Source organism: Prunus mume, linkage group LG2 (assembly GCF_029339155.1).
Source record: "Prunus mume cultivar Tortuosa linkage group LG2, ASM2933915v1, whole genome shotgun sequence".
Taxonomy (NCBI): domain Eukaryota; kingdom Viridiplantae; phylum Streptophyta; class Magnoliopsida; order Rosales; family Rosaceae; genus Prunus; species Prunus mume.
The window spans coordinates 12,130,875-12,145,269 of NC_142699.1; the positions used below are offsets into that span (position 1 = coordinate 12,130,875).

At 37.6% G+C, this 14,395-nt stretch overlaps 3 protein-coding genes across 4 annotated transcripts; 1 reads left to right on the forward strand and 2 right to left on the reverse strand.

Annotated features, from left to right (window-relative positions):
• The first annotated feature begins 1,082 nt into the window (after positions 1-1,082).
• Positions 1,083-5,014, forward strand: LOC103320539 (protein NDL2). Its single transcript, XM_008222232.3, has 11 exons — positions 1,083-1,262; positions 2,107-2,206; positions 2,705-2,802; positions 2,939-3,027; positions 3,290-3,350; positions 3,457-3,543; positions 3,625-3,702; positions 3,793-3,849; positions 3,967-4,022; positions 4,207-4,342; positions 4,445-5,014. Exons 1-11 carry the CDS (start codon positions 1,203-1,205, stop codon positions 4,673-4,675), a joined length of 1,053 nt encoding a protein of 350 aa, XP_008220454.2. The 5' UTR covers positions 1,083-1,202; the 3' UTR covers positions 4,676-5,014.
• Positions 5,015-6,585: 1,571 nt separating this feature from the next.
• LOC103320541 (inorganic pyrophosphatase 2-like) lies at positions 6,586-8,861 on the reverse strand. Its single transcript, XM_008222233.2, has 4 exons — positions 8,600-8,861; positions 8,342-8,463; positions 8,045-8,246; positions 6,586-7,943 (listed from the first exon to the last, which is right to left on the reverse strand). The coding sequence occupies exons 1-4, from the start codon at positions 8,735-8,737 to the stop codon at positions 7,554-7,556; spliced, it is 852 nt and encodes a 283-aa protein (XP_008220455.2). The 5' UTR covers positions 8,738-8,861; the 3' UTR covers positions 6,586-7,553.
• Positions 8,862-9,000: 139 nt separating this feature from the next.
• ATH1 (homeobox protein ATH1) lies at positions 9,001-13,244 on the reverse strand. 2 transcript variants are annotated; one of them, XM_089046236.1, is made up of 6 exons: positions 12,028-13,243; positions 11,831-11,878; positions 10,431-11,717; positions 9,783-10,129; positions 9,572-9,632; positions 9,001-9,455 (listed from the first exon to the last, which is right to left on the reverse strand). In XM_089046236.1, exons 3-6 carry the CDS (start codon positions 11,559-11,561, stop codon positions 9,285-9,287), a joined length of 1,710 nt encoding a protein of 569 aa, XP_088902362.1. In that variant the 5' UTR covers positions 11,562-11,717; positions 11,831-11,878; positions 12,028-13,243; the 3' UTR covers positions 9,001-9,284. The 2 variants fall into 2 exon arrangements, with proteins under 2 accessions (XP_088902362.1, XP_008220456.2); XM_008222234.2 differs by lacking the exon at positions 11,831-11,878 and having other exon boundaries at positions 12,028-13,244.
• Positions 13,245-14,395: the final 1,151 nt, after the last annotated feature.

A 14,395-nucleotide genomic window follows, 5' to 3' on the forward strand; every position in this document is an offset into this window, starting at 1 on the left:
TTACAACTCAGTTAGTCTTATTTATTGTGTGGTATGCATATGTATATGTATAGTCCGATCTTTTGGACCACATGAGTCAAGAGATTGTAATCTTTAGATATTAATCAAATGATTCAAAAAGTTTTTAAAAATGAATGAAGAGTGAGCAGTTGAATATACATCAAACGGTAAGTGTAAAATCTCTTGAACCACTGTAGTCAAAGAAGATCAGAGTTATGTATATGTATATGTAAATTTGAAAGCGTTTTGAGTGTAACCTTAAATCCTCACAACTCAAAGAGTAGAAATCCAATATTTGATCGTAAATATCTTAATATCGCTTGTTATAAAACATAGAATAAAAAAACCATTGTACATTTGTGTATTGTACGCCCATAGATTCATTAAAAATAAATAAACATTTTCGATGTTGTTCATCATATCGACTTGTCCTTTTTTTTTTTTTTGTTGTTGTTGGACATATTGACTTATCCATTTTTTGTGTGGGACATATCGACTTATCCGTAGAATTAATAGGATTAATTACGACGCGTAATTTGAATGAATGGATCATTCTAATTTATCTACAAATAATTTGAAAACAATATCCCCGTCATTTAACAAGGACACGTAAATAATGGCACGCTTTGACGACTTTAGCGTCCCCACAATTGCCAGCATCATATGGCTTATTTTACCATCTGGCCCTTGGTTCAAAATGCAACTAACAATTATTTGTCAAAATTTTACCTGAAAAAGAAAACAACTTAAAAAAAAGGAAAAACAGCTTCAACTACATAACTAATTCACCCATCAATCAGCATCACCTGCTTGCACAAAAATTATCAAATAGGTTTATTGTTTGAAAAGGGCAAAAAAGGAAAAAGAAAAATTAGGAAATCAGGGATAATTTGGTAAAATCGCAAAAACTGTCGGCTTCTTTCTCTAACCCTGGTTAAATTAAAACCCGCGTCCGTGGTAGGACCATACCCCGTTCATACATACGGACCGCTCGTGAGCCCCTCTGGGATTAAGCGTCGGTGACTCGGTTAGCAACTCGTGCGAGTTCACCGCGCGTCAACATTTTAAAGAGACAGACAGAGACAGAGGCAGAGAGAGAAAGAGAGAGAAAGAGAGATTGATATATACATATATAAATATATAATACATGGAAACCAAGGCCAATGCCTCAGCCATTTGAGACTTGAGAGAGAGAGAGGGAAATGGGGGATTCAAGTGATTCAGTGTCGGTGGATATGGAGGGGGTTTCTCTTGGCGGAAAGGTACCCACATTTCTAGAAATTGTATTGTATTGTGTTTGTTTATGATTTTGCTTTTAACAACACTTTTGCTCTGTTTGGTTGCCAAGAAAAAAATGTTTGAAAGAAATTAAACCATGTAAGCATTGAGCCTCTCAGGTTATTGTTAATGACATGGGTCTCATTTGAAATTTGTTTAATGCAAATATTGCATTGATTCTGCTATTGTGAAATGCCCCACTGTTTGATTACAAGGAATATGCCAAGCATTAGTTTTTCTTAAATGCAGGTTGTATAGGAATGGTTTGTCTGTAAATTATGCGTAACATTGCTGGTTTAATAATTTAGCTAAGACTAGCAAATTCGGATTGTTCTTTTTTTTTTTTTTTTTTGAATTCTTGTTTTGCTTGAAACATCGCAAGTTTCTCATTTGGAAGCGTGCATATAAGTCAAATTTCAAGTTAATTAGTTAGCAGTTTGATTTCTCTGCTTTGGGAAATATAATGGTTTTTGTTTCGTAATTGTATTTAGATGTTCTTGGAGTCAAGGAATAAAAACTTCTTTCTGTATTTGACGAATGCCAATTTGCCCTTATGAGCAGAAGTGGTTAATTTTCTACTTTGAATTAAGGCTACCACTGTACATGAATGCTCTACTTTTCTTCTTGATGATATACTTTGTTTCCTTGGAGTAAATTACCCCAAAAGGCGGTTAAACTTTTTAATGTCTAGTTCTTCTCTTGAATGCTCATTTCAGTCATAACAATGCTTTGTCACTATTCTGTGTTTGTAACTTATATTATGTTTTCTCAATTTACTTTCCTGGAATGTTGCCGGAATTGTATTCTTATTATGGAATCTCTCTGCAGGAGCATCTTGTAAAAACCTGTCTTGGCTATGTGTCTGTCGCTGTGTTGGGAGATCAGGACAAGCCAGCTCTTGTCACTTATCCTGATTTAGCCCTAAACCGTAAGTAAAACAAAATTTAGCTACCAATAATTATTATTTTTTGATGGGTTGTACTTGTGGTTTGTTTTTGTCTTGCATTTCAACCTTGTTCTACTTATTAGTTGGTTGATCTTGCCCATCATGTCGAGAATGCCATATTTTTAGTATAGGTGTAAGAAGCAAAGATGCTTGACATTTATATTTCTAAAATTCATTTTTATTCGTATTATTATTTTTTATTTTCTCTTGGGTGGCGGAGGGGCATTGTGGATTTTGAAATGCAGTTCCAAAATAGTTTAGCTTTGCTCTTTTCTTCCTAAATTGGAGAAATTTATGAACTGTAATATAAATACTTACGATCTGGAGCATCATGGATTAGTTCAACCAAACTAGTTGATTTGTTGCATTTGGACGTAAATGAAAGATCAAGAGAAATCATGCACTTCAACATCATATTTTTTTCAGTGACATTACTTCGAAGCTCCAACTTAACGTTTGTCTTATTATGTGATTTATCAGATATGTCCTGCTTTCAAGGACTATTATTTTGTCCAGAAGCATGTTCCTTGCTGCTCCACAACTTTTGCATATATCATATCAGTCCTCCTGGCCATGAGGTTTGTAACTCAATAACTTGACTACATATATGGCTCCCACTTGATTTTCATGTCTACATGTTCTAATTATCTCTTATATTGAGTGCTATTATTCACATCGTTTCTTATCTCGTGCTTTCTTCAAGAACTATTTCAGTTGGGAGCTTCTGCAATCAGCCTTGATGATTCTGTGTATTCTGTTGATGATTTAGTAGATCAGATTGCTGAGGTTCTTGATTTTTTTGGGTAATTAAATTTTCATTTTATGCTTTAACTTTATGTAAATCAGGAGCTTGCCTTAGAGTAATCTGAATTAGTTGTCTGTTAGTCAGAATGCTTCTGGTTTAGTTGTTGGAAAAGATGTTTAGACACATTTGCCATTGCTACACACGCACAAAAAAAAGCTCCACGAAGCTATCGTTTCCTTTAATATGTTATTATTCTTTACATATTTAGATAGGTTGAACAAGGAAGGGAATTGCCCTGATGTTTCTTCCTCTCTCTGTAGACTTGGTGCAGTGATGTGTATGGGGGTTACAGCTGGAGCTTACATTCTCACCCAGTTTGCTGTAAGATCTCTATTGGCACAGTGCACAATAGTGCTCATATGTGTTATTAATTTTTCCAATAAATCGCTTATGGATCTTCTGATTTATCCATAACTCTTTGCAACAGATGAAATATAGATCACGTGTCATGGGCTTGATACTTGTGTCTCCTATATGCAAAGCAGCCTCTTGGACTGAATGGTTGTATAATAAGGTTTTTTCCCCTTTCCTGGACCTGTAACTTTGTTCTGTTTAGAGAATCTAGTTCTCACATAACATTCCATATCATTTGCAGGTGATGTCGAATTTACTGTACTTCTATGGCATGTGCGGGGTGGTAAAGGAGATACTGCTTAAGCGGTACTTCAGCAAGGTCTGCCATTGTTTTAGTTTAACTTACATATACTTGTGTCACCACATTTAAATTGGTTTGGTTGTTTTAAGTTTTTAATCCTGGTGGCAGGAAGTTCGTGGTGGTGTTCACATACCAGAGTCAGATATAGCTCAGGCATGCAGAAGGGTTAGTGTTCTAGCCTTTATTACCTTCTCTGATTTATATTAAGTTCTTTGTCTGTGTAAATCAAACAATGAGGTTGGTCAAGTGCTGAGCACGTCTAATGTGTGTATGCTCTTACAGTCGCTTGATGAAAGGCAGAGTTCAAATGTTTGGCGATTTCTTGAAGCAATGAACGGGTAAATCCTGTCCCCAAGATTTCTTTTAGTTTTTATATGTTAACCTCCATTATCTTACATGTCAAGTTTTCTGTCACGTGAACTGCCTTTGTGCATCCGAGATGTCCAATTATATCCGCTTAAATAAATTAGAGTTTGACGCATTAGGTGGCATGGAATTAACTCTGTTTTTTATGTCTAGCAGGAGACCTGACATTTCCGAAGGATTGCGAAAGCTACAATGCCGTTCACTAATATTTGTTGGGGATAGCTCTCCGTTTCACTCAGAAGCTCTGTACATGACTTCAAAACTAGACAGACGATATAGTGCCTTGGTTGAGGTATGGAACCCATATCAAATTCCTATAATCATATCATGCATTAGTTGTATCTTTCCATAAATGTAAAGCAAACTCATCACTGGAGGTGTGTGTGACCTGCAGGTTCAGGCATGCGGGTCAATGGTGACAGAGGAGCAGCCCCATGCAATGTTGATACCAATAGAGTACTTCCTCATGGGATATGGCTTATACAGGCCTTCTCAGTCTAGTGTCAGCCCGAGAAGCCCCTTAAGTCCGTCCTGCATCGCACCGGAGCTTCTTTCACCAGAAAGCATGGGCTTGAAGTTGAAACCAATAAAAACTCGGGTTCGGGATCCTCATGAGAGAAGTTGAAAAAAGGTTTTGCAGGGAAAAACGGGTTTTTGTAATGTATTCGAGCCATCTGAGTTTGAGCTATCGCTTGATTGGTTGGGGATTAAGAAAAGAGGGGTTATCAGCGGTTCTGTAGATAAAGAAAGAAAGAGAAAGATACAAGGGAAAATTGATAAGGAAAGCAGACATCATTTTTTCATTTGTAGTCCACAAATGTTAGTTGGGGAGGGGGAGGGCTAGTTTTCTTCTGTATATCTTCGAAATAATTATTTAAACAACAACAAAAAAACGTACATTACAATAATGATATCAAATGGATGATGAGCTTGTGCTTCAAGCTTTCTCCTGTATGTTTATTTATTTCTTCTTTTAGTTTCCATGGATGACGTGGCACACTAGAAGTTTCATTTCATGGATGACGCGGCACACTATGGAAGTTTCATGGTGGCTCATGCGTCAGCCAGCCCATCCTTCGTTGGCACTTTATTGCGTCTTAAAGGTGAAACCAGATGAAAATGCAATGTCATTCTTGTTCGCTAGCTAGTTGATGATAATGCCACAAACAAAATATGGTTCCATGAATCAGTATGCATGCTGTCAAGGTGGACTTGGTGGAGTCTGTCATGGCCTGCAGGATAAGATTGGCAAATTGCAAAGCTTGTCATCAAATATGAACAATTTTTTGCTCATCATCTTTCCTAGATGTCGGAACAAGGGCGGAACTGAAATTTTTCAATGGCCTTTAAAATTTAGTGATTATTTTTTTTGTACTTACAATTTCTATAGTCTTTCTAGAAATAAAAGTAAACATTAAATCATATAAACCAAGCTAGTTCATAGCTCCATAGACTAATTTTCAATAAGTTTTAACATAAACCAAATAGGGTTTAACACCATAGTGGATTGAACATCTAAGATTTTTTTACCTAGATTGATCTTAGGTTCTTTCATGCATTCATATTATAGATGAAAAGTTATTTTATGTAAAAATATTGACTAAGTATGAAAAATGGGTTTTCGAAATAATCATTTTCTTAAGATAATTTTTGGCTTTTATTCCTTACACATCAAATAAGAAAACTTGATTTTATGGGATTTTAGTATGAAGTATATATTGACTTAATGAGCCATTATTTTTAGCCTAAATCGTATTTTGCACTAAAACCGATTTTTCATATTTTGATTTAGTGAATTTGATTTTCTAGTATTTTTATTTGAATCCAAATGGGGTACTTATTTACATTGTAAACTTAAGTAAATGGAGTAATATAAAATAAATAAAAGTAAAATGACAAAGACATTTACTTAAATGTGGGACTGATGATCAATGGCCTGGACTTCCCTGTCATTTATGAGACTAAAAATTAATTATAAAATTAATTATAAAAAAATCTCTCTCTCTCTCTCTCTCTCTCTCTCTCTCTCTCAGAACCCAGACCCAAAACTCTCTCTCTCTCTTTCTTCATAGCCTCTACAATCAAACCCTGAATTCCAATTGCTTCCAGGATGCGCATAGCAAGCTGAATGTCCTTGGGCATGATTGTCACCCTCTTGGGATGGATGGCGTACTAGTTGGTGTCCTTGAACAAACCAAATAGGCCTCTGCAGCTTCCTGAAGCGCAAGCACAACATGACTTTGGAACATGAGGTCGATCTTGAAGTCTTGAGCGATTTCACGAACCAGGCGTTGGAAAGATAGCTTGCGGATCAGAACTCAATAGCCACCCATCCCCCACCCCAAAATCAAGCAGCCCCCGACATCCTAGCTCACCCACCATGCTAACCCCCATCCTCCTCATATGCCAATCCAGCCACCCCAACCGATCCATCTCTCTTGCTTGACAAATCAAATTCCTCAAAGCACAACAAATTCATTTTCTCAACTCTTGCAGATCTCCTTCAGTTCCATACATGACAAGAAAAAATGGAAATAAAAAAAAGGAACCGATCTATCTTCATTCTTTGGGTACACAAGATCAATCAGAGGGGGTGTTGCTGGGTTGTTTTACAAAAGATCAGTAAAATAAATAATAAATAAAGAAAAACTCAGTCCAGCCCCCTTCTCTCCCCGTCCTCTTCCTCCAAAAACTCTGATGCACATCCCCACCCTTTTCGCCACCACCTCCCCATTTCATACTGTAAATCACCACTCATATCCTCTGACCACCTCATTTCCCAGATCCAAACGCTCTCTCTCTCTCTCTCTCTCTGCAGCTACAGTCCCAATCTTCATATCCTAACTTTACAACCCACACCAGATTCGAGCCCCACCAATGACGAGGAAAATGATACCAGTTTTGCTGGTTTCCTATTTCCCAATACAATCACAGACAAATCTGGGATTGGTTGTTAATCACAGACATGAATTTTTAGAATAATTGTGGTTAATCTGGGTGGGGGAAGAAATCTGGGGGAAAGAAATTGGGAGGAAGGGGGAAGAAATCGGGAGAGAGAATCTGGGTAGGGTTTTAAATTTTAAATTTAATATGTTTAATTTATTACAATAATTTAAATTATTAATTTTTCGTCAATTAAAAAATGGGTTACAAATGCCATGTAGGCAGATAACAGATTTTCTGACGATTTGGCTAATGGAGGCAAATTGTAGAGTTTTCGCGACTTTGAGTATATACTGGTAAATGTCCCTAAAATTGAGTATGAACTCTTAAATAACCTTATAGGTTGAGAGGTTTACTGTAGTTTGTCCAATATTTTATGTCATCCGACAATCTGATAACATAATACAACAATTTTCTGCTGTATAATAGAAGGTAATCAAACCTTAAACCTAACTTAATTCTAACTTATTTGTCCACGCATCGTCGCCACTTGGATTAACTATAAGGACTTATAATACAACATTAAGCTACCTCAACATGAAGTTGTTCTTAAATCTTAACTACTGGCGAGGAAGTGGAACTGGGAGAGCATTTTGAAAGGCTTCATGGGCAGTGAGACAGGTCGAACTGTTTTGAGACTTACAGTCAACTGGAACCAATTGATCAGTTGATCTCGACTTGTTTGCAGTGAAGAATGCATTAACTGTGTTGAGCAAGACAGCCCCAAGCTCATCACATTCATTCCATTCGTAAATTTTTGCCTTGGTAAACAATGGATTGGCAGAAATTAAGTCCCAGATAGGAAAATCCCTCCTTGGCATAAGAAAATCTCCTTCTTCAAGCTTCAAACCTGCGCAAAAATCAGGAGCTCCATCCCCAACATAGATGAACTGTTTATGTTTCTTCCCATCTGCTGCAACAGAAGCTTGGATCTTTTCCATTATTAGACCCTGTAACAAAAGAAACCCCACAACATACTAAACCAATGTGATTAAACTTGTGATTTTGATTTGAGGTACTTAAATATATGCAATTAGTTTAGTTTAATCACCTTGCACATGCTGGGAGGGCAAATGGTACAGCCATGAGAAGATGAGTGGAAATCATGGTAGGGTAAGATTCTAAGCCTGCCCTGTTCATCAATAATGCTTGGGTTGGTGTTGATTTCTGAGAAACAATCCATTAGCCCATGATGCTTCAATATTGTATCTATGAAAAATTCATTTGCAGCACTTAACACCCTCATATCACACCTGCATGTGTTACAATTAGAAATTTTCATAACAATTATAGCATAATTTGTTCTGTTTTGTCAATTCATAGTATGTTTATAAGGAAAGGAAATTACCCAAAAGCATGAGCTGATTTGATTGCAGAGGCAATGTTGGGATGCAGTGGAATCTTCTTTAAACATTCTGCAATGTCCTCAATTGTCTTTCCACGAGAATGAAGCTCCCTCATCATTCTATCCTGAAGTTACACACCCAATTCAACAGTTAAATGATCCTTTGGTTTAGTGTCACTCAATCTTCATGCTAAAAGTACCGAGGTAAAATCTTGTAAACGACTGACAATTGTTGAAAAAAAACAACCAATTGAAACGAACCATAAGAGAGTTCCAAGGCATGGTAGGGAGAAGCCGAGTGAACAAGTCTTTGACACCCAACTCCTCCACAACCCAGTTGTCGCTATCCCAGTCAATGATTGTCTTGTCAAAGTCGAAAACAACGACCAGCCCCGCCATTGCTCCGGCACCACCACCACTCGGTAGTTCAAAAGTATTGAAGAGAGAGTAAAAGCAGTAGTGCGCGTAAATCAAGTGACAAAGAGTAGGCTTAAGCCTTAATCTGTTTTTATAGAGGTTGCTTTAGCAAATTGCTTACAGCTTAGCAAGCACTGAGTCCCTGACTTTGGGACATAAAGGGAGAAGGGTACGTATGCATATACACAGTGGACAATGTTGTGTCCGGCGTGAACCATAAACTCCCACGTCCAAATCCCAAACACTTTTTAGAATGCATGAACTGTAATTTAAATTAAGGATTAAACTAAATCACGCGTGTTAACCTTTCGGTTTTCATTACGAAAAAGTTCCAAAATAAATAATTTTCTAGCCATTTTTTTTCCACAACGATTCTACTATTGCTTGCAAAACATTCTTGTGGGCAAGGGCAATGGGCATGGTCACTGAAACCTACTCCTGAATAATTTCCACAACTATATACACTTGTAGCATTAATGTTGTGGAATATGCCCCATTTTCCATTCGCTATGTACCCTTTCAAAAACCTTCAGTTCACACCAAATTTGTGATGGTTAATACTTATGTTGTGGTGGTGGCTTCTATTGTTTCTCTCAGTGTTGTCACTTTGACGAGTCTTTCGTCTGTTCATCTCCGAGTACATTTCCTCAATCATCGGTTTCCATAGCCGGACACGAGCGTTGATAAACCAGTTGGATACCTGGCATGGCCAATTTTATAGAGAATGAGTTCTTAGAAGCTGAGGATTCAAATGCCAAACAAAAGGAAATTAAAACCAAAAGTTGGGGATGTAATAAAATCAGAGATCAAATATACCTGGTTTCTTGTCAATCCACTTTTCACTGCAAGGACATGCTTCTCTGCATCTTTAGGGTACCTGAAATCAATCAAATGGATAAGACATTCTAGGATATCTCTACTTACAAACACTTCATTTCAGCAAAATATATATTGCATTGTTTGAGCTCATCACGACGCCGAATACTCAATCAAGCACAAGCACAAGACATATAAGTGAGAAGCTCACGGATGAAGGAAGTTTTGAAACATCCATGCACGTAAAACTGAGACGGATCTTTCAGGCAAGCCTCTCTGGGGTCTCCATATTTGATGTTCTTTCTTTTTTAGATGCTGCAGAGCCAACTGCTTGTGGATTTCAAAAGACCTTTCACTCTCAGTGGGGGATGCAGGGTTCGAATTTGCAGTCATTGCAAGGAAATGGGTGCTAATCCTTTCCCTCAGATTTTTATACAGTACAGAGATTGTTTGAAGGGCAAAACGAGCATGTATATGGGGATTCGTCTCGGTAGCAGCATGAAACGCTGATACAACTGTATGAATCTCATCTACACATTGGTTGTAGCAGTCATCAAGCTGCATCCACAGAAGAACAATATCAATCTTATCAATCTCTTAACAGTGCCCAAATACTATTTCCAAGTCCACCACATGTGCAAACAAATGTGTGAGAACAGGCAACAAGGTCATTGAGGTGTAAAATGAAACATTTCAACACCTTTTGTCTATCAAGAAACTTTAATTTTACCAAATGTCAAATTTTAATCCAGTTTGTCTACACGACTTCCAATATCTAAATGCACTTTACATCTCAGTTAGAATCAGAACCAGAACAGATAACTCTAGACTAATTAATAATACAAAAGAACTAACATACCATTTGTAACAGGGTCAGCAATTTGGATTTCTTTGTTTTGATTTCCTGTTTTTGCAATGCAGGATCCTTATGTACCTCAAATCTACCATCGCTGTCAGCGTTCTCAGACATGATCCTCGCAGATGAAAAACTTGACTGGTCTAGATTTTCTAGTGAGTAGCTTGCAATGTCAAAGAGTATTTCCTGAACCACATGAAGATATCTTGATCCACATATTACTTGGGATAGTTGAGGAGGTTTGTAAGAACCAAAACTTAGAGAAAGCTCCTCACTGTTGCAAGAATTTTGCTCTGACGAGCCAAACCTTGATTGATTCAAAGAAGGGTGAGCCATCCCAGAAGAACCAATGTCTGAACACTGATTTCGGATATCCACCCCACCGACGATAGCAGGGCTGGATGTGGCGAGAGTTAGGGCGAGCTCGTTGCTGAATTTACAGGAACTGTAAGAATGATATGTCATTACATTTTCACCATTTGATGATAACCATCCATTTGGATCCAGATTTCCTGTGGGTGAAAATGGTTGAAACCCTGTTCTTACTGAAGTTCTCTCACCAAGTTCCGAAGGAGCTGCGTACTTGTTGATCTCCCACTGACTACTTATATTACCAAGTATTTCATCATATCCACAATTCATAGAGGTTGCAAACAGAGAATTAGAGTTGTTAGAGCAGTCATTTGAAGTGTAAGCTTCTGAAGAACTGACCGGAGTTCCTGAAATTGCTAAGTTGTTGAGATTTTCCTGAAGACTACCCTTTGCAGCCAAAAGGGTAGCAAGTGAAGCAGCAGAATGAGGTGTTGCTTCGAACACAGTATTATCAGCGAAACTTGAACTGATGAATGAGGAGTCTCTCACATTATGCCTTCTTTGGGATGTAACAAATGGATTTGATTCAACAATGCCGGCACCGTTGGTGCCATTAAACTCAGAATGAGAATGCATGACAGGTTCTCCTGGAAAGGATGAAAGCACTGGAACTAAAGCCATGCCATGGTTTTGGTGATTAAGATCAAATGAATAGGATTGAACAAGTGAGTTCATCGTTGTATGTGGTACAATCCCATCCATGACAACTGAATTTCGGGCGGTCAAGTCCGTCGGGACATTATACATTTGATTGTCCATCATAAAACGAGACAACAAATATCAGTTAGCATTGAGCATAAACAGCAGCTTTTGACACCCTAGGAAATTTAGTTTGCCAAAAAGCAGGGGAGATGAATATAATTTCAGGCCACTCCTTCTGATAAGATGAACTGACGACCAATACAGATCGATCTTAGCCTGGAAAAGTTTCAAAATAAAGTTAAAACATAAACAACATTTCAAAGGCAACAAAGAGGGAAGTAAAACAAAACCGCACACAGTTTTTAGGAGCAGTCTCTGCTTTTAAATACCATGGAAACAGTTGGGCAAAACAGGATAGATGCAGACTGTCATCAACTCTATAAAATGAATGCCATGGAACCACTTAACAAATTAGGTACATGCGTCAAGGTGTTGTTATGGAATTTCTCTTGATTAATCAATTGAAAGTGTTTTAAATCAAACACAGACATTTAACAAAACCGTGAAAGAGGTGAAAGAGACCAACCTGCCACCTACTTGAGGAGGAGGAGCTATCACCCACCAGCAAACAACCTCAATGAGAATGCAGGCCTTTCTAGGAACAAACCCTTCTCTAAGGCAAAACAATGTTGTTATAAATCTTCAAATAGATTCATGGGATATGCCAAATCAGACCCCTTAGATTTATAATGATGAAAGATGGAATGGTGATTGACAACAATATATGTATACTTCCCTTGGAACTCAGAACAAGCCAATTCAGTGAAAGTTCACAAGATATGATTCGTTTACTTTATCCTTAAAGCCTTACGGGGGAGTACAATGAAAAATAACTTTGTTCCTTCTTTAACAAAAAGAACAAGGAGAAAAAGCTAATTATAAGCTCTCATGCATCCTTCCCCCCACCTTTCTCAAATCACAAGAAATGAAAAAGGTAACACAAAAGGTGAAGTTTTTTGTTTGAATGAACAGAGAAGTGGGAATTTTTTTCAAGAAAACCAAAACCCAAGAAACTGAGATTCAGAGTTTCAGGAATCAGGACCCATCAAGTTTTTTTCAGAGAGTTTATCTCTCTTTCTCTAGCTAAAGCCACAAGATTTGAAAAAAGCATGAAACATAAATGGGTCTGAAAAATAAAGGACACCCCATCTCAGAGAACCCAATAAAAGAAGGAAAGAGAGTGAGTGAGTCAAAAAGCCAAAGAGAAATACAAACAAATGAAAAGCTTTTATCACAGAGAGGTAAAATGCTTTTATCACAGAGGTGGAGTTTGAATGTGTATGAAATTATGAAATGGACCCATTAATTAAGATAGAGAGAGTAAGAAGAGCCACACAACACAAAGAGCAAACACATATAGTAGAGATAGAAAGAGAAAGAAAGAGAGGGAAATACAAGCACACACATTACTACATGGTGCAGTGGCAGAGTGCCACTTATTTCCTCTGCAGGCTTTAGAGGGCCCATCTCTTTCCCTCTCATTCTGATCTCTTTTGTCCTCCTCACCACCTCTCATTATCTGCTTCTCTGCAATCATCACAATCAAAATATCTGGATTCTCTCTGTTCAAGCCACTGTTCTGGCCAGGTCCCCTCAGCCCCATTTTTCAGAGATGCAAAATATAGTAAAAAGGCCTTTGCTTTTTAGCTATTTTGGACACCAAGCCAGCTTAACCTGATGAGAAACAAGAGTAAATGTAGCAAGGGGCTCTCAAACTTTCTCTTCAGAATCCAACAACTAATGGCTTAAAAGGCAAATTGATAGGTGAAAAGAGAGAGAGAGAGAGAGAGAGAGAGAGAGAGAGGGAGCCAATGCACTGTTCCAGCAGCGTACTTTTGTAGACAATGCTGATGCAAGCAAACCCAAAATCTGATGAGAAAATCTACTTGGCAAATCTTCATGAATTTATGAGCAATTACAAACCCACCCACCTACTTACTTTCTTTCTTTTGGCATAGTTTCTCTTTGCATGGATCAAAACCAATCCTATGCCCTAATTCTATAGGTTAGGATCACATAATTACTATCATAGGCTTTTAAAATCTAACAAGTAATCATGAGAATCTACCAAACTGGTGAGATGAGATTCATTAATGATGAAGGAGTGGCCCTCTCTCTCACACTTAACTGATCTTGTTTTGAATTCTTGGATCATGAATTTAATACAAACAAATAATGCTTTAAATATATATATATATATATATATTTAAAAAATTAGAAGCAAATACATGAAGCTGTTCTGCTTCCTGATGTGACAGTACATGCAACCTGCTCTGAGATTGTGCTGCCCATGTCCATGTGCCAGTACATGATTTGGCTAGAAAGTGAAATACACTCAAGTAATCAACGACTGGAAATTGGAAAAACCCACGTCTTCCCACGGCTTACCTACACTGCCGTTTGTAAACTTTGCTGCACTGCCTTCGATTCAATAGCCTTTCAAGTGAGATTAGCCAGATTCAACAGTGGTGGAAGAAAGACCTGTATTGGGCCAGGCCCAAGATCAGTTTGACGTAGTTTTACGGGCCTAAGCCTGAACAAAAGGGCCTACAAATGATTCATGCAGAACCCAAATACATTAGATGACCCACAAATCTGTATTCTATTTATTTAATTAGTGTTTTTAAAAATAAAAAAAATACAAACAAAGCAATAGTCTAAATTATCATGATATACGAGGAGAGGGATTGGAAATTGGGTGTAAGGGGGCGGTCTTGCTGCCAATTGACCTAATTTACGTGTGCAGAAAAATGATTGTCAAATCAAAAGTGAAATAAGTTTGTTTTATATTTACCAACTTTGTTTTACCTACTAGTAGGGTGTAGCTAGGCAACTACACCACACTACACTTAATTAGTGGTATAATGAATTGAGATTAATGTAAATGAAATATA